Genomic DNA, 23,008 nt, shown 5'->3' with positions numbered 1-23,008 from the left:
TATAGAGATAGATCAAGACGCTTAATTGGACTTTCACAAAGCACATACCTTGACAAAATTTTGAAGAAGTTCAAAATGGATCAAGCAAAGAAAGGGTTCTTGCCTGTGTTACAAGGTGTGAAGTTGAGCCAGACTCAATGCCCGACCACTGCAGAAGATAGAGAGAAAATGAAAGATGTTCCCTATGCTTCAGCCATAGGCTCTATCATGTATGCAATGCTGTGTACCAGACCTGATGTGTGCCTTGCTATAAGTTTAGCAGGGAGGTACCAAAGTAATCCAGGAGTGGATCACTGGACAGCAGTCAAGAACATCCTGAAGTACCAGAAAAGGACTAAGGATATGTTTCTCGTATATGGAGGTGACAAAGAGCTCATTGTAAACGGTTATGTTGATGCAAGCTTTGACACTGATCCGGACAATTCTAAATCGCAAACCGGATACGTGTTTACATTAAACGGTGGAGCTGTCAGTTGGTGCAGTTCTAAACAAAGCGTCGTGGCGGGATCTACATGTGAAGCGGAGTACATAGCTGCTTCGGAAGCAGCAAACAAAGGAGTCTGGATGAAGGAGTTCATATCCGATCTAGGTGTCATACCTAGTGCATCGGGTCCAATGAAAATCTTTTGTGACAATACTGGTGCAATTGCCTTGGCAAAGGAATCCAGATTTCACAAGAGAACCAAGCACATCAAGAGACGCTTCAATTCCATACGGGATCTAGTCCAGGTGGGAGACATAGAGATTTGCAAGATACATACGGAGCTGAATGTAGCAGACCCGTTGACTAAGCCCCTTCCACGAGCAAAACATGATGAGCACCAAAGCTCCATGGGTGTTAGAATCATTACTGTGTAATCTAGATTATTGACTCTAGTGCAAGTGGGAGACTGAAGGAAATATGCCCTAGAGGCAATAATAAAGTTATTATTTATTTCCTTATATCATGATAAAAGTTTATTATTCATGCTAGAATTGTATTAACCGGAAACATAATACATGTGTGAATACATAGACAAACAGAGTGTCACTAGTATGCCTCTACTTGACTAGCTCGTTAATCAAAGATGGTTATGTTTCCTAACCATGGACAAAGAGTTGTAATTTGATTAAACGGGATCACATCATTAGTTGAATGATCTGATTGACATGACCCATTCCATTAACTTAGCACCCGATCGTTTAGTATGTTGCTATTGCTTTCTTCATGACTTATACATGTTCCTATGACTATGAGATTATGTAACTCCCGTGTGCCGGAGGAACACTTTGTGTGCTACCAAATGTCACAACGTAACTGGGTGATTATAAAGGTGCTCTACAGGTGTCTCCAAAGGTACATGTTGGGTTGACGTATTTCGAGATTAGGATTTGTCACTCCGATCGTCGGAGAGGTATCTCTGGGCCCTCTCGGTAATGCACATCACTTAAGCCTTGCAAGCAATGCAACTAATGAGTTAGTTGCGAGATGATGTATTACGGAACGAGTAAAGAGACTTGCCGGTAACGAGATTGAAGTAGGTATTGGATACCGACGATCGAATCTCGGGCAAGTAGCATACCGATGACAAAGGGAACAACGTATGTTGTTATGCGGTCTGACCGATAAAGATCTTCGTAGAATATGTAGGAACCAATATGGGCATCCATGTCCCGCTATTGGTTATTGACCGGAAACATGTCTCGGTCATGTCTACATTGTTCTCGAACCCGTAGGGTCCGCACGCTTAAGGTTTCGATGACAGTTATATTATGAGTTTATACGTTTTGATGTACCGAAGGTTGTTCGGTGTCCCGGATGTGATCTCGGACATGACGAGGAGTCTCGAAATGCTTGAGACATAAAGATTGATATATTGGAAGCCTATGTTTGGATATCGGAAGTGTTCCGGGTGAAATCGGGATTTTACCGGAGTACCGGGAGGTTACCGGAACCCCCCGGGAGCTATATGGGCCTTAGTGGGCCTTAGTAGAAAAGAGAAGAGGTAGCCTGAGATGGGCCGCGCGCCCCTCCCCTCCCTTGGTCCGAATAGGACAAGGAGAGGGGGTCGGCCCCCTTTCTCTTTTCCCCCCTCCACGAATCCTATTCCAACTAGGATTGGGGGGGGGGGATCCTACTCCCGGAGGGAGAAGGACTCCTCCTGGCGCGCCACCTCTAGGCCGGCCGCACCCCCCCCCCTTGAGACTTTATATACGGAGGCAGGGGCACCCCAGAAACACACAAGTTGATTCACGTGATCATATTCTTAGCCGTGTGCGGCGCTCCCTGCCACCATAGTCCTCGATAATATTGTAGTGGTGCTTAGGCAAAGCCCCGCGACAGTAGTACATCAAGATCGTCACCACGCCGTCGTGCTGACGGAACTCTTCCCCGACACTTTGCTGGATCGGAGTCCGGGGATCGTCATCGAGTTGAACGTGTGCTAAAACTCGAAGGTGCCGTAGTTTCGGTCCTTGATCGGTCGGGCCGTGGAGACGTACGACTACATCAACCAAACGCTTCTGTTGTCGATCTACAAGGGTACGTAGATCACACTCTTCCCTCTCGTTGCTATGCATCACCATGATCTTGCGTGTGCGTAGGAATTTTTTTGAAATTACTACGTTCCCCAACAGCAACCCCTCAGCATTTGATACTGGTTCAGTTGCTAAGAGTAGTAGCTCAAAACGGGAGTTGCAGAATAAACAGAAACTAGTAAAGGGTGAGGTGACGATGTGTGTTGGATGTAGTTCCAAGATTGATATGATCATCATCGCACACTCCCTATACTTTCGGGATTAGTGTTGAAACTAAATAAGTATTATTTGGTGTTTGCGTTGAGCATGAATATGATTTGATCATGTTTATTGCAATATGGTTATTCATTAAAGTCAGAGAATAATTGTTGTTCTGTTTACATGAATAAAACCTTCGATGGTCATACACCCAATGAAAATAGTTCGTTGGATCTTGATCATAGTGTTACACATATTCATAATATTGAAACCAAAAGATGCAAAGTTAATAATGATAGTGCAACTTATTTGTGGCACTGCCGTTTAGGTCATATCGGTGTAAAGCGCATGAAGAAACTCCATACTGATGGACTTTTGGAACCACTTGATTATGAATCACTTGGTACTTGTGAACCATGCCTCATGGGCAAGATGACTAAGACTCTGTTCTCCGGAACAATGGAGCGAGCAACAGATTTGTTGGAAATCATACATACCAATGTATGTGGTTCGATGAATATTAAGGCTTGCAGCAGGTATCATTATTTTCTGACCTTCACAGATAATTTGAGCAGATATGGGGATATCTACTTGATGAAACATAAGTCTGAAACATTTGAACAGTTCAAAGAATTTCAGAGTGAAGTGGAAAATCATCGTGACAAGAAAATAAAAGTTTCTACGATATGATTGCAGAGGTAAAATATTTGAGTTACGAGTTTGGCCTTCAATTAAAACAATGTGAAATAGTTTCACTACTCACGCCACCTGGAACACCATAGTGTAATGGTGTGTCCGAACGTCATAACCGTACTTTATTAGATATAGTGCGATCTATGATGTCTCTTACCGATCTACCACTATCGTTTTGGGGTTATGCATTAGAGACAGATGCATTCATGTTAAATAGGGCACCATCTAAATCCGTTGAGACGACACCGTGTGAACTATGGTTTGGCAAGAAACCTAAGCTGTCATTTCTTAAAGTTTGGAGTTGCGATGCTTATGTGAAAAAGTTTCATCTCGATAAGCTCAAACTCAAATCGGAGAAATATGTCTTCATAGGATACCCAAAGGAGACAGTTGGGTACACCTTCTATCACAGATCCGAAGGCAAGACATTCGTTGCTAAGAATGGATCCTTTCTAGAGAAGGAGTTTCTCTCGAAAGAAGTGAGTGGGAGGAAAGTAGAAAACTTGATAAGGTAATTGTACCTTCTCCCTTATTGGAAAATAGTTCATCACAGAAATCTGTTCCTGTGACTACTACACCAATTAGTGAGGAAGCTAATGATGATGATCATGTAACTTCAGATCAAGTTACTACCGAATCTCGTAGGTAAACCAGAGTGAGATCCGCACCAGAGTGGTACGGTAATCCTATTCTGGAGGTCATGTTACTTGACCATGACGAACCTACAAACTATGAGGAAGCGATGATGAGCCCAGTTTCCGATAAATGGCTTGAGGCCATGAAATCTGAGATAGGATCCATGTATGAGAACAAAGTGTGGACTTTGGTGGACTTGCCCGAGGATCGGCAAGTCATTGATAATAAATGGATCTTCAAGTGGAAGACGGACAAGGATAGTAGTGTTACTATCTACAAAGCTAGAATTGTCGCAAAAGGTTTTCGACAAGTTCAAGGTGTTGACTACGATGAGAGTTTCTCACTCATATCTATGCTTAAGTCTATCCGAATCATGTTAGCAATTGCCGCATTTTATGAAATCTGGCAAATGGATAAACAAAACTGCATTCCTTAATGGATTTATTAAAGAAGAGTTGTATGTGATGCAACAAGATGGTTTTGTCAATCCTAAAGGTGCTAACAAAATATGCAAGCTCCAGCGATCCATTTATGGACTGGTGCAAGCATCTTGGAGTTGGAATATACGCTTTGATAAGTTGATCAAAGCATATAGTTTTATACAGACTTGTGGTGAAGCCTGTATTTACAAGAAAGTGAGTGGGAGCACTACAACATTTCTGATAAGTATATGTGAATGACATATTGTTGATTGGAAATAATGTAGAATTATTCTGCAAAGCATAAAGGAGTGTTTGAAAGGAGTTTTTCAAAGAAAGACCTCGGTGAAGCTGCTTACATATTGAGTATCAAGATCTATAGAGATAGATCAAGACGCTTGATAAGTTTTTTCAATGAGTACATACCTTGACAAGATTTTGAAGTAGTTCAAAATGGAACAGTCAAAGAAAAAGTTTCTTGCCTGTGTTACAAGGTGTGAAGTTGAGTAAGACTCAAAGCCCGACCACGGCAGAAGATAGAAAGAGAATGAAAGTCATTCCCTATGCCTCAGTCATAGGTTCTATAAAGTATGCCATGCTGTGTACCAGATCTATTGTATACCATACACTGTGTTAAGAGAGGGAGTACAATAGTGATCTAGGGGTAGATAAATGGACAGCAGTCAAAATTATCCTTACTAGAATAAGGATATGTTTCTCGATTACGGAGGTGACAAAAGGTTCATCATAAAGGGTTACGTCGATGCAAGTTTTGACACTGATCCAGATGACTCTAAGTCTCAATCTGGATACATATTGAAAGTGGGAGCAATTAGCTAGACTAGCTCCATCCAGAGCATTGTTGACATAGAAATTTGCAAAATACATGCGGATTTGAATGTGGCAGACCCGTTGACTAAACTTCTCTCACCAGAAAAACATGATCACTTTTTGGGTCTTAATCACATAGCGATGTGAACTAGATTATTGAATCTAGTAAACCCTTTGGGTGTTAGTCACATGGAGATGTGAACCAATCACATAAAGATGTGAACTATTGATGTTAAATCACATGGCGATGTGATCTAGATTATTGACTCTAGTGCAAGTGGGAGACTTAAGGAAATATGCCCTAGAGGCAATAATAAAGTTATTATTTATTTCCTTATATCATGATAAATGTTTATTATTCATGCTAGAATTGTATTAACCGGAAACATAATACATGTGTGAATACATAGACAAACAGAGTGTCACTAGTATGCATCTACTTGACTATCTCGTTAATCAAAGATGGTTATGTTTCCTAACCATGGACAAAGAGTTGTCATTTGATTAAACGGGATCACATCATTAGTTGAATGATCTGATTGACATGACCCATTCCATTAACTTAGCACCCGATCGTTTAGTATGTTGCTATTGCTTTCTTCATGACTTATACATGTTCCTATGACTATGAGATTATGTAACTCCCGTGTGCCGGAGGAAAACTTTGTGTGCTACCAAACGTCACAACGTAACTGGGTGATTATAAAGGTGCTCTACAGGTGTCTCCAAAGGTAGATGTTGGGTTGACGTATTTCGAGATTAGGATTGGTCACTCCGATCGTCGGAGAGGTATCTCTGGGCCCTCTCGGTAATGCACATCACTTAAGCCTTGCAAGCAATGCAACTAATGAGTTAGTTGCGAGATGATGTATTACGGAACGAGTAAAGAGACTTGCCGGTAACGAGATTGAACTAGGTATTGGATACTGACGATCGAATCTCGGGCAAGTAACATACCGATGACAAAGGGAACAATGTATGTTGTTATGCGGTCTGACCGATAAAGATCTTCGTAGAATATGTAGGAACCAATATGGGCATCCAGGTCCCTCTATTGGTTATTGACTGGAGACATGTCTCGGTCATGTCTACATTGTTCTCGAACCCGTAGGGTCCGCACGCTTAAGGTTTCGATGACAGTTATATTATGAGTTTATACGTTTTGATGTACCGAAGGTTGTTCAGTGTCCCGGATGTGATCTCGGACATGACGAGGAGTCTCGAAATGGTCGAGACATAAAGATTGATATATTGGAAGCCTATGTTTGGATATCGGAAGTGTTCCGGGTGAAATCGGGATTTTACCGGAGTACTGGGAGGTTACCGGAACCCCCCGGGAGCTATATGGGCCTTAGTGGGCCTTAGTGGAAAAGAGAAGAGGCAGCCTGAGATGGGCCGCGCGCCCCTCCCCTCCCTTGGTCCGAATAGGACAAGGAGAGGGGGTCGGCCCCCCTTTCTCTTTTCCCCCCTCCATGAATCCTATTCCAACTAGGATTGGGGGGGATCCTACTCCCGGAGGGAGTAGGACTCCTCCTGGCGTGCCACCTCTAGGCCGGCCGCACCCCCCCCTTGAGCCTTTATATACGGAGGCAGGGGCACCCCAGAAACACACAAGTTGATCCACGTGATCATATTCTTAGCCGTGTGCGGCGCTCCCTGCCACCATAGTCCTCGATAATATTGTAGCGATGCTTAGGCAAAGCCCTGCGACAGTAGTACATCAAGATCATCACCACGCCGTCGTGCTGACGGAACTCTTGCCCGACACTTTGCTGGATCGGAGTCCGGGGATCGTCATCGAGTTGAACGTGTGCTAAAACTCGAAGGTGCCATAGTTTCGGTGCTTGATCGGTCGGGCCGTGGAGACGTACGACTACATCAACCAAACGCTTCCGTTGTCGATCTACAAGGGTACGTAGATCACACTCTTCCCTCTCGTTGCTATGCATCACCATGATCTTGCGTGTGCGTAGGAATTTTTTTGAAATTACTACGTTCCCCAACAGCAACCCCTCAGCATTTGATACTGGTTCAGTTGCAAAGAGTAGTAACTCAAAACGGGAGTTGCAGAATAAACAGAAACTAGTAAAGGGTGAGGTGACGATGTGTGTTGGAAGTAGTTCCAAGATTGATATGATCATCATCGCACACTCCCTATACTTTCGGGATTAGTGTTAAAACTAAATAAGTATTATTTGGTGTTTGCGTTGAGCATGAATATGATTTGATCATGTTTATTGCAATACGGTTATTCATTAAAGTCAGAGAATAATTGTTGTTCTGTTTACATGAATAAAACCTTCGATGGTCATACACCCAATGAAAATAGTTCGTTGGATCTTGATCGTAGTGTTACACATATTCATAATATTGAAACCAAAAGATGCAAAGTTAATAATGATAGTGCAACTTATTTGTGGCACTGCCGTTTAGGTCATATCGGTGTAAAGCGCATGAAGAAACTCCATACTGATGGACTTTTGGAACCACTTGATTATGAATCACTTGGTACTTGCGAACCATGCCTCATGGGCAAGATGACTAAGACTCTGTTCTCCGGAACAATGGAGCGAGCAACAGATTTGTTGGAAATCATACATACCAATGTATGTGGTTCGATGAATATTAAGACTTGCAGCAGGTATCATTATTTTCTGACCTTCACAGATAATTTGAGCAGATATGGGGATATCTACTTGATGAAACATAAGTCTGAAACATTTGAACAGTTCAAAGAATTTCAGAGTGAAGTGGAAAATCATCGTGACAAGAAAATAAAAGTTTCTACGATATGATTGCAGAGGTAAAATATCTGAGTTACGAGTTTGGCCTTCAATTAAAACAATGTGAAATAGTTTCACTACTCACGCCACCTGGAACACCATAGTGTAATGGTGTGTCCGAACGTCATAACCGTACTTTATTAGATATAGTGCGATCTATGATGTCTCTTACCGATCTACCACTATCGTTTTGGGGTTATGCATTAGAGACAGATGCATTCATGTTAAATAGGGCACCATCTAAATCCGTTGAGACGACACCGTGTGAACTATGGTTTGGCAAGAAACCTAAGCTGTCATTTCTTAAAGTTTGGAGTTGCGATGCTTATGTGAAAAAGTTTCATCTCGATAAGCTCAAACTCAAATCGAAGAAATATGTCGTCATAGGATACCCAAAGGAGACAGTTGGGTACACCTTCTATCACAGATCCGAAGGCAAGACATTCGTTGCTAAGAATGGATCCTTTCTAGAGAAGGAGTTTCTCTCGAAAGAAGTGAGTGGGAGGAAAGTAGAAAACTTGATAAGGTAATTGTACCTTCTCCCTTATTGGAAAATAGTTCATCACAGAAATCTGTTCCTGTGACTACTACACCAATTAATAAAGAAGCTAATGATGATGATCATGTAACTTCAGATCAAGTAAACATCTGTAATACAGTACTAACAATAAACTTTTATGAAAGGAAAAGGTGGCAGATAGATAGGACCCACTGGTCCGCGATGCTGACATGGACCCTCTATCTGACACGTCAACCCCACACCCTAATCCCATCCCTCTCGACGCTGCATTCCCCTCCCCTTCTCCTCTCCTCTCCACCATCCCATCGGCGTCGATCCGGCCGGAGACGTTAGATCTGTCGGCGATGGGGTCGCCGCGAAGGCCGCCGGGTCTGGATCCGGACGAGATGAAGCTCTTGTTGCGCAGGCGACTTGGGACGGCTGGCCGTGCCCGAGTGGGAGGCCCACCGTCGGTCTGCCGGTACGCCCGACAAGGCATGGTCGGGTTCCTCACCGCTTCGAGCTCCCGTGCACTGCATCGCCTCGCCCGTATTTCAGCTTCTCTTCTCCAACTCCGACCGCCGCCGCCGCCGCTCAAATTCCTTTGGTGCATACGCTCCTCTCCTCTACCTCTACGTTTCCCCTCAACTAATTTGATGCCTCCTCTTCTCTCTTTTTCTCTCTCAGTGGTAAGCAACACTCCATGAATTTAGTTCTGCAGCTCGGTTCTGACTTCTGAATGTTCTCATCTGATTTGCACTAGTAGCTGAATCCTGGTATCAGCAGACGTTATAGTAGTAGGTTATAGTATCTGCAGGCTACCGCCAATTTCAGATCATCATTTCAGTAGTTTGATCCTTACATGTTCTATGTATGGGAACCGTGGTATTTCCTGTCAACATTTTGCTGTCAAACTAATTACAAACATGCATCTCTCTTTAGTAATTATATGTGTATACATCTTTGGAGAAGGAGACAATAATACTAAGTACGAATATGTGATATGTTTGCAGGCTGATACATTCTTGACACGAACCTCTTCACGCACTACCCGGCCGCTAAGACAATGCAGCTCTGGAGCCGTCCTGCCAAGACACTGCCTATTGCGCTCAATGGACAGGCCATAGTCAACAGCCTTACTGAAAATAATAAGAAAATGGTGTGGGTTAGCAGAATGGTAAGGGATGACGAACTCCACATAATACAGGTTCAAGCCATTGCTGGCATCAGTCTCCCAACTACGCTGGTCGTCAAGAAGTTCCAGAATGAAAACCTAGCACTACAAGTGGATGACAATGTCAAGTACCACTACATTTCAGAGATGTTCCTGTTAGCCAGCAATTCTCACGACAACATCATCAAAGTTGTAGACCTCATCCAGTGGGAAGACGCCATCATGCTTGTCTATGAGTATCCGGTGAATGGCAGCCTTCAATCCTGGCTGCACCAACCCATGGATGCTGGTCGGCCGCTGAGCTGGCCAGTGAGGAGGCTCATTGCCATCGGCGTGGCCAAAGGACTCTGCCACATGCACCACAGATGCAAAAGACCGATTATCCACAACAACATCAACTCGAACAACATCTTGCTTGATCAGAATTTCAAGCCTGTAATAGCCAGTTTTGACGCTGCACAGATGAATATGGCCGGGCTCGACCAACCGTTGCCAATGGTTGGCCTGCCTCTTGGTAACTTTGGGTACGCAGCTCCGGGTATGTTAGGCGATCGATTCACGCAATGGAATTCTGTCTTAACTTTTCTTCATTACAGGGAATTCTGTCTACACTATCTTGGTCTTTTAACTAGTACTCCCTCCGTCCCAAAATTCTTGTCTTAGATTTGTCTAAATACGAATGTATCAAGTCACGTTTTAGTATTAGGTACATCCATATCTAGACAAATTTAAGACAAGAATTTTGAGACGGAGGGAGTACTAATAAATGATTAACTGCAGAATATGGGGTGGCAGCAAGCGAGCTGACGGAGAAGGTTGACACTTACAGCTTTGGGGTGCTCATGCTGGAGCTTGTCACGGGGCGGATGGCCAATGAAGCTGGAGCCGATGGTCATTTGGCGACCTGGGCGTGGAAGAACTTCACTAAGCTGATGGCAAACCAACAGGAAATGTTCCAGAGTGCCGTGGACAGGGACATCCCAGATCAAGCGCGGTACATGAAGGAGATGGCAACTGTGTTCATGCTGGGCGTGGATTGCACCGTTGGGAATCCGCAGCAAAGGCCGTCCATGCGGATGGCTCTCAAACGACTGCGCCGCGGCTGTGGCCGTGGCCCATTCCGTGGCCTCCTCACCTGCTATCTGCTGTGATGCTTGTTGTCTTTTCTAGACATCACGAATGAATGGTCCATATGATGACTTGGTTGAATTAATTGGTAGATACATCTCAAGTACAAGTAGTGATGTGGAGTGGACTGTGCTGTCTTTTTCTGAGAACATTTTGCTGTCCTCTTGTGTTCACCTCTGCAATATTCTGCTGCTTGTTTTCCTTGTCGGTGTGCAAACACCTACTTGTGAGGAATTGAGCAACTAGTTTCTGACATAACATTATCCTGGTTATTGTTATTTGTTACATTCTGCAGGGTCACGTTTTATATTTATGTTCCTTCTCCTGACTGAAGCAGCATTGAACTACTCCCTCCGTTCGGAATTACTTGTCTTGGAAATGGATGTATTTAGAACTAAAATACGTCTAGATACATCCATTTCTGCGACAAGTAATTCCGAACGGAGGGAGTACTAGACAGGTCTTGAACATGTACCATGTTTGTGTTTAGCTAGAAGAATATGCAGTAAAAGTCTGCACTATTTTTAGCTAGGTTCATTCTTTTTCGTTGTCCCTTCTTTGTTGTTTTCATACCCCTATTATTCGTAGTTTTCCTCGACTATTTGTTCCTGACACTCATATTGCTTTCTAATCAGGGTGAACCTGCCATGCATACCCGTCTGAATTCTTAATAACTAATTATTTATTTGATTGAATTAAAGCAAGCACGAAACAAGATCTTCACATTTAATGGGATCTGGGTTTTTTTAATGGGAGGGAGAAAATCCAGCGGGAAGGGGTGGTGGGAGGTGAGATGAATATAAAACAGACGAAAAATAGCCAGACGGAAATAAACTTATTGCATTACTTACGTACTGTACGTGCATGGCATTACGAACGCTATTGCATCTCCGGTTTTAAGTAACTGAATTCAAATGCAAACAGTTTCAGTTTCACCATCACACAAGCAGTGCAGGATTCATCGTCTCTGCTGCTGCTGCCCCCCTTCTCATACAGCAAGAACAGCACAACACATCAACCTCACTGCTTTCTGAAATATTACACTTTTCTTTTGGAAATTTCATGGACAACGTGTAATCTGAAACCAATAGAGCCAGATTAAATACACACATCAAGACGACACACAGTCTCCCAATTCAGCTTCCAGCACACACGCGACGACATAATCCAGTCAGAAAACAAGCACATTCCCATGCTGGACAAAAGAGTAACAGTGTCAGGCACCCTGCGTGCCTTACCAAGAGGGCGTGTTCCACACAAAGTTGCATAAAATCCATCAGCTTCAGCGGCGGACTCTTGCCATATACCTGAGGAGAACACTGGCCACTACTACTTGAGACCATAAATCATCAGGCAATAATACATTGGGGAAAAAGAAGTATTATTCCTACAAATCGATCACATAAGAATGATGCATTTGATCCCCAACTTTGCATAAGGTGATATTGTACTTTGAAGAAACTGAACATAGTTGACACTTCACATTTTGAAAACTTAACATGAACTGCTTGTCAATATAGAGCAAAACACAAACAGCTCCCCTGAGATGTATCTAGTCAAGTAAGCCACCATAGAAGTTAGGTGGGGAACATAGTTAAAAAATATAGCTAAGCACTTAAAAGCCTATTTTTATCGGTGCATGCAACAAAGAACAGCAAAGGTCGAAAAAACAGATCCTCGGAAATTAAGTAATTGTGCAGCAAAAAATAATAGTAGCAGCAGTTTTCCATAGAAAGTTTGCAGCAGATGAAAACCCAATCGTCCATGAAATCCATTAGCTCCAGAACCGTACCAATAGTTGCAAGAGAAGCATCTAAAGGTTTCTATGGCAATAACAATTACTTAAGATACAAGGTTTCTAGATAATATTTTGCATCAACAAAACAGTAACCGATAACTGTTAGCTCGTACCCACAAATTTCCATTCAATTTCCTCATATGACAAACAACTGCAGGCTTCAGTGAGAAGCTTCAACTTCATGCCCTGTGCTCCCATCATCACCAACCAAAGAAGGAGGTCAAGGCATATTATACAGATGGGCACAGCCATCAAATTTCAAATTCCTCATCACAGAGGGGTGAAATGGTTGTGGCGTTGGAGGTGCTTGTGGTGGTTGTTGTTGTGGTTGTGGTGGTAGTGGTAGTGGTGCCATGGGCGGCGGAGGAGCATGTGGTGGTGGTGATTGTTGTGATGGCTCCGTTGCCGGCGGTAGTGGTGGTAGTGGTCGTGGACGGGATCAAGGGATGCTCCGCTAGTGGTGCAACCATTGCTGCGAGCAGTTCACTGCCCATTGCTTGAGACTCGAGGTGATGGAGTGATGGAGATTCTAGGTCCCTGGTTGGCTAGCTTTGCTGAAGATAGTACTAGTTGTTTAGGAGCACAACGTTCTCTGTTTGCGGCCAGCTGAATAGAACAAATGCACGCCCCCAGTTAGTTGATAAAACTAGTTGTTCAAAGTAACAGAACTTGGAATGCAAAATTAATGAGAAAATAAATAGCAGCAGTTACAAAAAGCATATACCTCCCCTGCTCTGCTCTGCACTATACCTCCTCCAAACTTACCATACACTGCCAAAGAAAGAAAATGTAACTTGCTCAATACCTCCTCCAAACTTACCATACACATCAGAAATTCCAACCATGTAAAAAAAGTGGCCGCTTTTATGGGAGTGGAGAGTGGACTATCCATAGCTTATCCATATACATAAAAAAAAGGTCTGCAGGTGTTGCAGGAGCAGTGAGATCTAGCAATCAGGTGGACTATTTTTCTTGGATGTCTAAGTTTGTTCTTCCATCTAGCTTCAGGAGTAGGCTGCTAAGACCTGCCATATACATATATTCGTTTCGACGAATTATCTGCAGCTTCAAGCTGCGGGACCTGCAGAGTTTCCCCTAGAGCCGCATGATGGGCAATGAGAGCCGCGACGACGCCTTCAAGAAGGGAACGATCTCCGCCGCCGCCGGTCCGTCCGAAGATAGAACAGGTTTTCACCTCGGCCAGCACTCACAACCACCGAACGCCACACCCCGGCAACCACGCCGCCCACACGGCCATGATGGCCGGGCAGCACCAAGGCACGGGCTTTGCCCAAGAGCACCGCGCAACCACCACCAGGGCCGCCGCCCCGGCATCCAAGACCTTGACATCACCTTACCCGAGAACCGCCGCAACCCCAACGAGAGAGACGAGCGGAAAGGTCCCACCTTTCGCACCCCTGGGCGACACCCAGCGTCGAGACCCGATAGGTCGGCCAGAACTGGCATCCATAGGCCCGTCCTGCTGCCTCGTGCGCGAGACGAGCTTGGTCCTGCAGCACCGAGAAGGGGACGAGGTCAGTCCTGCCGCACCGTGCGCGAGACGAGCTCAGTCCAGCTGCATCGTGTGCGAGACGAGCTCTATCCTGCAGCACTGGGCGCGAGACGAGCGGTAGACCGCAGCTAGGAGAGGACCAACCCTATGATAGGAGTAACGCCCGGGCGATGAGGAGATGGGGCCAAGGCCGAGACGGCCCGAACACAGACGAGCCTGAAGGAAATATGCCCTAGAGGCAATAATGAAGTTATTATTTATTTCCTTATTTCATGATAAATGTTTATTATTCATGCTAAAATTGTATTAACCGGAAACATAATACATGTGTGAATACATAGACAAACAGAGTGTCACTAGTATGCCTCTACTTGACTAGCTCGTTAATCAAAGATGGTTGTGTTTCCTAACCATGGACAAAGAGTTGTTATTTGATTAACGGGATCACATCATTAGATGAATGATCTGATTGACATGACCCATTCCATTAGCTTAGCACCCGATCGTTTAATATGTTGCTATTGCTTTCTTCATGACTTATACATGTTCCTATGACTATGAGATTATGCAACTCCCGTTTGCTGGAGGAACACTTTGTGTGCTACCAAACGTCACAACGTAACTGGGTGATTATAAAGGAGCTCTACAGATGTCTCCAAAGGTACTTGTTGGGTTGGCGTATTTCGAGATTAGGACTTGTCACTCCGATTGTCGGAGAGGTATCTCTGGGCCCTCTCGGTAATGCACATCACATAAGCCTTGCAAGCATTGCAAGTAATGAGTTAGTTGCGAGATGATGTATTACGAAACGAGTAAAGATACTTGCTGGTAACGAGATTGAACTAGGTATTGAGATACCGACGATCGAATCTTGGGCAAGTAACATACCGATGACAAAGGGAACAACATATGATGTTATGCGGTCTGACCGATAAAGATCTTCGTAGAATATGTAGGAGCCAATATGAGCATCCAGGTTCCGCTATTGGTTATTGACAGGAGACGTGTCTCGGTCATTCTACATTGTTCTCGAACCGTAGGGTCTGCACGCTTAAAGTTTCGATGACAGTTATATTATGAGTTTATGAGTTTTGATGTACCGAAGGAGTTCGGAGTCCCGGATGAGATCGGGGATATGACGAGGAGTCTCGAAATGGTCGAGACATAAAGATCGATATATTGGACGACTATATTCGGACTTCGGAAAGGTTCCGAGTGATTCGGGTATTTTTCGAAGTACCGGAGAGTTACGGGAATTCGCCGGGGAGTATATGGGCCTTATTGGGCCATACGGGAATAGAGGAGTGAGGCCAAAAGAAAGGAGGCCTGCGCCCACCCTCTGGTCTGAATTGGACAAGGGGCGCAGCCCCCTTTTCCTTCTTCCTCCCCCCCTCTTTCCCCTTCTCCTACTCCAACAAGGAAGGAGGGAGTCCTACTCCCGATGGGAGTAGGACTCCCCTTGGCGCGCCTCCTCCTAGGCCGGCCGCCCCCTCCCCCCTTGCTCCTTTATATACGAGTGCAGGAGGGCACCCCATGACACACAAGTTGATTTTCGTGATCGTTCCTTAGCCGTGTGCGGTGCCCCCCTCCACCATATTCCACCTCGGTCATATTGTAGCGGTGCTTAGGCGAAGCCCTGCGACAATAAAACATCAAGATCGTCACCACGCCGTCGTGCTGACGGAACTCCTCCCTGACGCTTTGCTGGATCGGAGCCCGGGGATCGTCATCGAGCTGAACGTGTGCCAAGAACTCGGAGGTGCCGGAGTAATGGTACTTGGATCGGTCGGATCAGGAGACGTACGACTACTTCCTCTATGTTGCGTCAACGCTTCCGCTTCGGTCTACGAGGGTACGTAGACAACACTCTCCCCTCTCGTTGCTATGCATCACCATAATCTTGCGTGTGCGTAGGAAATTTTTTGAAATTACTACGTTCCCCAACAGTGGCATCCGAGCCCAGGTTTTATGGTTTGATGTTATATGCACGAGTAGAAACAAGTGAGTTGTGGGCGATATAAGTCATACTGCCTACCAGCATGTCATACTTTGGTTCGGCGGTATTGTTGGATGAAGCGGCCCGGACCGACATTACGCGTACGCTTACGCGAGACTGGTTCTACCGCCGTGCTTTGCACACAGGTGGCTGGCGGGTGTCAGTTTCTCCAACTTTAGTTGAACCGAGTGTGGCTACGCCCGGTCCTTGCGAAGGTTAAAACGGCATCAACTTGACAAACTATCGGTGTAGTTTTGATGCGTAGGTAAGGTTGGTTCTTGCTTAAGCCCGTAGCAGCCACGTAAAACTTGCAACAAACAAAGTAGAGGACGTCTAACTTGTTTTTGCAGGGCATGTCGTGATGTGATATGGTCAAGGCATGATGCTAAATTTTATTGTATGAGATGATCATGTTTTGTAACCGAGTTATCGGCAACTGGCAGGAGCCATATGGTTGTCGCTTTATTGTATGCAATGCAATCGCCCTGTAATGCTTTACTTTATCACTAAGCGGTAGTGATAGTCGTAGAAGCATAAGATTGGCGAGACGACAACGATGCTACGATGGAGATTAAGGTGTCGCGCCGGTGACGATGGTGATCATGACGGTGCTTCGGAGATGGAGATCACAAGCACAAGATGATGATGGCCATATCATATCACTTATATTGATTGCATGTGATGTTTATCTTTTATGCATCTTATCTTGCTTTGTTTGACGGTAGCATTATAAGATGATCTCTCACTAAATTTCAAGGTATAAGTGTTCTCCCTGAGTATGCACCGTTGCCAAAGTTCGTCGTGCACAGACACCACATGATGATCGGGTGTGATAAGCTCTATGTCCATCTACAACGGGTGCAAGCCAGTTTTGCACACGCAGAATACTCAGGTTAAACTTGACGAGCCTAGCATATGCAGATATGGCCTCGGAACACTGAGACCGAAAGGTCGAGCGTGAATCATATAGTAGATATGATCAACATAGTGATGTTCACCATTGAAAGCTACTCCATTTCATGTGATGATCGGTTATGGTTAGTTGATTTGGATCACGTGATCACTTAGAGGATTAGAGGGATGTCTATCTAAGTGGGAGTTCTTAAGTAATATGATTAATTGAACTTAAATTTATCATGAACTTAGTCCTGGTAGTATTAGCATATCTATGTTGTAGATCAATAGCTTGCGTTGTTGCTTTCGTATGTTTATTTTGATATGTTCCTAGAGAAAATTGTGTTGAAAGATGTTAGTAGCAATGATGCGGATTAGATCCGTGATCTGAGGTTTATCCTCATTGCTGCACAGAAGAATTATGTCCTTGATGCACCGCTAGGTGACAGACCTATTGCAGGAGCAGATGCAGACGTTATGAACGGTTGGCTAGCTCAATATGATGACTACTTGATAGTTTAGTGCACCATGCTTAACGGCTTAGAATCGGGACTTCAAAGACGTTTTGAACGTCATGGACCATATGAGATGTTCCAGGAGTTGAAGTTAATATTTCAAGCAAATACCCGAGTTGAGAGATATGAAGTCTCCAACAAGTTCTATAGCTAAAAGATGGAGGAGAATCGCTCAACTAGTGAGCATGTGCTCAGATTGTCTGGGTACTACAATCGCTTGAATCAAGTGGGAGTTAATCTTCCAGATAAAATAGTGATTGACAGAATTCTCTAGTCACCATCACCAAGTTAGTAGAACTTAGTGATGAACTATAATATGCAAGGGATAATGGAAACGATTCCCAAGCTCTTCGTGATGCTAAAATCGACGAAGGTAGAAATCAAGAAAAACATCAAGTGTTGATGGTAGACAAGACCACTAGTTTCAAGAAAAGGGCAAAAGGAAGAAGGGGAACTTCAAAAAGGATAGCAAGCAAGTTGCTGCTCAAGTGAAGAAACCCAAGTCTGGTCCTAAGCCTGAGACTAAGTGCTTCTACTGCAAAGAGACTGGTCAATGGAAGCGGAACTACCCCAAGTGATTGGCGGATAAGAAGGATGGCAAAGTGAACATAAGTATATTTGATATACATGTTATTGATGTGTACTTTACTAGTGTTTATAGCAACCCCTCAGTATTTGATAATAGTTCAGTTGCTAAGATTAGTAACTCGAAACGGGAGTTGCAGAATAAACAGAGACTAGTTAAGGGTGATGTGACGATGAGAGTTGGAAGTGGTTCCAAGATTGATATGATCATCATCGCACACTCCCTATACTTTCGAGATTAGTGTGGAACCTAAATAAGTGTTATTTGGTGTTGAGCATGAATATGATTTGATCATGTTTATTGCAATACGGTTATTCATTTAAGTAAGAGAATAAATTGTTATTCTGTTTACATGAATAAAACCTTATATGGTTACACACCCAATGAAAATGGTTCGTTGGATCTCGATCATAGTGATACACATATTCATAATATTGAAACCAAAAGATGCAAAGTTAATAATGATAGTGCAACTTATTTGTGGCACTGCCGTTTAGGTCATATTGGTGTAAAGCGCATGAAGAAACTCCATGCTGATGGGCTTTTGGAATCACTTGATTATGAATCACTTGATTATGAATCACTTGATGCTTGCGAACCATGCCTCATGGGCAAGATGACTAAGACTCCGTTCTCCGGAACAATGGAGCGAGCAACTGACTTATTGGAAATAATACATACTGATGTATGCGATCCGATGAGTGTTAAGGCTCGCGACAAGTATCATTATTTTCTGACGTTCACAGACGATTTGAGCAGATATGGGTATATCTACTTGATGAAACATAAGTCTGAAACATTTGAGCAGTTCAAAGAATTTCAGAGTGAAGTGGAAAATCATCGTGACATGAAAATAAGGTTTCTACGATCTGATCGCGGAGACAAATATTTGAGTTACGAGTTTGGTCTTCAGTTAAAACAATGAGAAATAGATTCACTACTCACGCCACCTGGAACACCACAGCATAATGGTGTGTCCGAACGTCATAACCGTACTTTATTGGATATAGTGCAATCTATGATGTTTCTTACCGATTTACCACTATAGTTTTGGGGTTATGCATTAGAGACAGCTGCATTCACGTTAAAAAGGGCACCATCTAAATCCGTTGAGACGACACCGTATGAACTGTGGTTTGGCAAGAAACCAAAGTTGTCGTTTCTTAAAGTTTGGGGTTGCGATGCTTATATGAAAAAGTTTCATCCTGATAAGCTCAAACCCAAATCGGAGAAGTGCGTCTTCATAGGATACCCAAAAGAAAATGTTGGGTACACCTTCTATCGCAGATCCGAAGGCAAGACATTCGTTGCTGAGAATGGATTCTTTCTAGAGAAGGAGTTTCTCTCGAAAGAAGTGAGTGGGAGCAAAGTAGAACTTGATGAGGTAACTGTACCTGCTCCCTTGTTGGAAAGTAGTTCATCACAGAAATCTGTTCCTGTGACTACTACACCAATTAGTGAGGAAGCTAATGATGATGATCATGTAACTTCAGATCAAGTTACTACCGAATCTCGTAGGTAAACCAGAGTGAGATCCGCACCAAAGTGGTACGGTAATCCTGTTCTGGAAATCATGTTACTAGACCATGACGAACTTGCGAACTATGAGGAAGCGATGATGAGCCCAGATTCCGCGAAATGGTTTGAGGCCATAAAATCTGAGGTAGGATCCATGTATGAGAACAAAGTATGGACTTTGGTTGACTTGCCCGGTGATGGGCAAGCCATTGAGATTAAATGGATCTTCAAGAGGAAGACGGACGCTGATAGTAGTGTTACTATCTACAAAGCTAGACTTGTCGGAAAAGGTTTTTGACAAAGTTCAAGGTGTTGACTACGATGAGAGTTTCTCACTCGTATCTATGCTTAAGTCTGTCCGAATCATGTTAGCAATTGCCGCATTTTATGAAATCTGGCAAATGGATAACAAAACTGTAATCCTTAATGGATTTCTTAAAGAAGAGTTGTATATGATGCAACCAGAAGGTTTTGTAAATCCTAAAGGTGTTAACAAATATGCAAGCTCCATCGATCCATCTATGGACTGGTGCAAGCATCTCGGAGTTGGAATACACGCTTTGATAAGTTGATCAAAGCATATAGTTTTATACAGACTTGCGATGAAGCCTGTATTTACAAAAAAGTGAGTGGGAGCACTACTGCATTTCTGATAAGTATATGTAAATGACATATTGTTGATCGGAAATAATGTAGAATTATTCTGCAAAGCATAAAGGAGTATTTGAAAGGAGTTTTTCGACGAAGGACCTCGGTGAAGCTGCTTACATATTGAGCATCAAGATCTATAGAGATAGATCAAAACGCTTGATAAGTTTTTTCAATGAGTACATACCTTGGCAAGTTTTTGAAGTAGTTCAAAATGGAACAGTCAAAGAAAGAGTTCTTGCCTGTGTTACAAGGTGTGAAATTGAGTAAGACTCAAAGCCCGACCACGGCAGAAGATAGAAAGAGAATGAAAGTCATTCCCTATGCCTCAGCCATAGATTCTATAAAGTATGCCATGCTGTGTACCAGATCTATTGTATACCCTGCACTGTGTTAAGCGAGGGAGTACAATAGTGATCTAGGAAGTAGATCACTGGACAGCGGTCAAAATTATCCTTAGTGAAATAAGGATATGTTTCTCGATTATGGACATGACAAAAGGGTTCGTCGTAAAAGGTTACATCGATGCAAGTTTTGACACTAATCTAGATGACTCTAAGTCTCAATCTAGATACATATTGAAAGTGGGAGCAATTAGCTAAAGTAGCTCCGTGCATAGCATTGTAGACATAGAAATTTGCAAAATACATACGGATCTGAATTTTGGCAGACCCGTTGACTAAGCTTCTCTCACAAGCAGAACATGATCACACCTTAGTACTCTTTGGGTGTTAATCACATAGAGATGTGAACTAGATTACTGACTCTAGTAAACACTTTGAGTGTTGGTCACATGATGATGTGAACTATGGGTGTTAATCACATGATGATGTGAACTATTTATGTTGAATCACATGGCGATGTGATCTAGATTATTGACTCTAGTGCAAGTGGTAGACTGAAGGAAATATGCCCTAGAGGCAATAATAAAGTTATTATTTGTTTCCTTATTTCATGATAAATGTTTATTATTCATGCTAGAATTGTATTAACCGGAAACATAATACATGTGTGAATACATAGACAAACAGAGTGTCGCTAGTATGCCTCTACTTGACTAGCTCGTTAATCAAAAATGGTTGTGTTTCCTAACCATGGACAAAGAGTTGTTATTTGATTAACGGGATCACATCATTAGATGAATGATCTGATTGACATGACCCATTCCATTAGCTTAGCACCCGATCGTTTAGTATGTTGCTATTGCTTTCTTCATGACTTATACATGTTCCTATGACTATGAGATTATGCAACTCCCGTTTGCCGGAGGAACACTTTGTGTGCTACCAAACGTCACAACGTAACTGGGTGATTATAAAGGAGCTCTACAGGTGTCTCCAAAGGTACATGTTGGGTTGGCGTATTTCGAGATTAGGATTTGTCACTCCGATTGTCGGAGAGGTATCTCTGGGCCCTCTCGGTAATGCACATCACATAAGCCTTGCAAGCATTGCAACTAATGAGTTAGTTGCGAGATGATGTATTACGGAACGAGTAAAGATACTTGCTGGTAACGAGATTGAACTAGGTATTGAGATACCGACGATCGAATCTCGGACAAGTAACATACCGATGACAAAGGGAACAACGTATGATGTTATGCGGTCTGACCGATAAAGATCTTCGTAGAATATGTAGGAGCCAATATGAGCATCCAGGTTCCGCTATTGGTTATTGACCGGAGACGTGTCTCGGTCATGTCTACATTGTTCTCGAACCGTAGGGTCCGCACGCTTAAGGTTTCGATGACAGTTATATTATGAGTTTATGAGTTTTGATGTACCGAAGGAGTTCGGAGTCCCGGATGAGATCGGGGACATGACGAGGAGTCTCGAAATGGTCGAGACATAAAGATCGATATATTGGACGACTATATTCGGACTTCGGAAAGGTTCCGAGTGATTCGGGTATTTTTTGGAGTACCGGAGAGTTACGGGAATTCGCCGGGGAGTATATGGGCCTTATTGGGCCATACGGGAATAGAGGAGAGAGGCCAAAAGAAAGGAGGCCTGCGCCCCCCCCCCTCTGGTCCGAATTGGACAAGGGGCGCAGCCCCCTTTTCCTTCTTCCTCTCCCCCTCTTTCCCCTTCTCCTACTCCAACAAGGAAGGAGGGAGTCCTACTCCCGGTGGGAGTAGGACTCCCCTTGGCGCGCCTCCTCCTAGGCCGGCCGCCCCCTCCCCCCTTGCTCCTTTATATACGAGTGCAGGAGGGCACCCCATGACACACAAGTTGATTTTCGTGATCGTTCCTTAGCCGTGTGCGGTGCCCCCCTCCACCATATTCCACCTCGGTCATATTGTAGCGGTGCTTAGGCGAAGCCCTGCGACAATAAAACATCAAGATCGTCACCACGCCGTCGTGCTGACGGAACTCCTCCCTGACGTTTTGCTGGATCGGAGCCCGGGGATCGTCATCGAGCTGAACGTGTGCCAAGAACTCGGAGGTGCCGGAGTAACGGTACTTGGATCGGTCGGATCGGGAAGACGTACGACTACTTCCTCTACGTTGCGTCAACGCTTCCGCTTCGGTCTACGAGGGTACGTAGACAACACTCTCCCCTCTCGTTGCTATGCATCACCATGATCTTGCGTGTGCGTAGGAAATTTTTTGAAATTACTACGTTCCCCAACAGAGCCGACGCCGGAGAAGCCGGCCGCCGC

At 43.9% G+C, this 23,008-nt stretch overlaps 1 protein-coding gene and 1 long non-coding RNA gene across 3 annotated transcripts; one reads left to right on the top strand and one right to left on the bottom strand.

Annotated features, from left to right (window-relative positions):
- The first annotated feature begins 8,853 nt into the window (after positions 1-8,853).
- On the top strand, positions 8,854-11,196 carry LOC123150552 (MDIS1-interacting receptor like kinase 1). Of its 2 annotated transcripts, XM_044570392.1 has the most exons (3): positions 8,854-9,183; positions 9,590-10,288; positions 10,531-11,196. In XM_044570392.1, the coding sequence occupies exons 2-3, from the start codon at positions 9,643-9,645 to the stop codon at positions 10,899-10,901; spliced, it is 1,017 nt and encodes a 338-aa protein (XP_044426327.1). In that variant the 5' UTR covers positions 8,854-9,183; positions 9,590-9,642; the 3' UTR covers positions 10,902-11,196. The 2 variants fall into 2 exon arrangements, with proteins under 2 accessions (XP_044426327.1, XP_044426326.1); XM_044570391.1 differs by having other exon boundaries at positions 8,854-10,288.
- Positions 11,197-12,609: 1,413 nt separating this feature from the next.
- On the bottom strand, positions 12,610-13,547 carry LOC123150657 (uncharacterized). Its single transcript, XR_006475274.1, has 2 exons — positions 13,401-13,547; positions 12,610-13,282 (listed from the first exon to the last, which is right to left on the bottom strand). It is a non-coding gene; the product is annotated as an uncharacterized lncRNA (long non-coding RNA).
- Positions 13,548-23,008: the final 9,461 nt, after the last annotated feature.

Source organism: Triticum aestivum, chromosome 7A (assembly GCF_018294505.1).
Source record: "Triticum aestivum cultivar Chinese Spring chromosome 7A, IWGSC CS RefSeq v2.1, whole genome shotgun sequence".
In the NCBI taxonomy this organism is placed as follows: domain Eukaryota; kingdom Viridiplantae; phylum Streptophyta; class Magnoliopsida; order Poales; family Poaceae; genus Triticum; species Triticum aestivum.
Note: the sequence above shows the minus strand (reverse complement) of the source record. Positions and strands in the feature narration are given on the sequence as shown.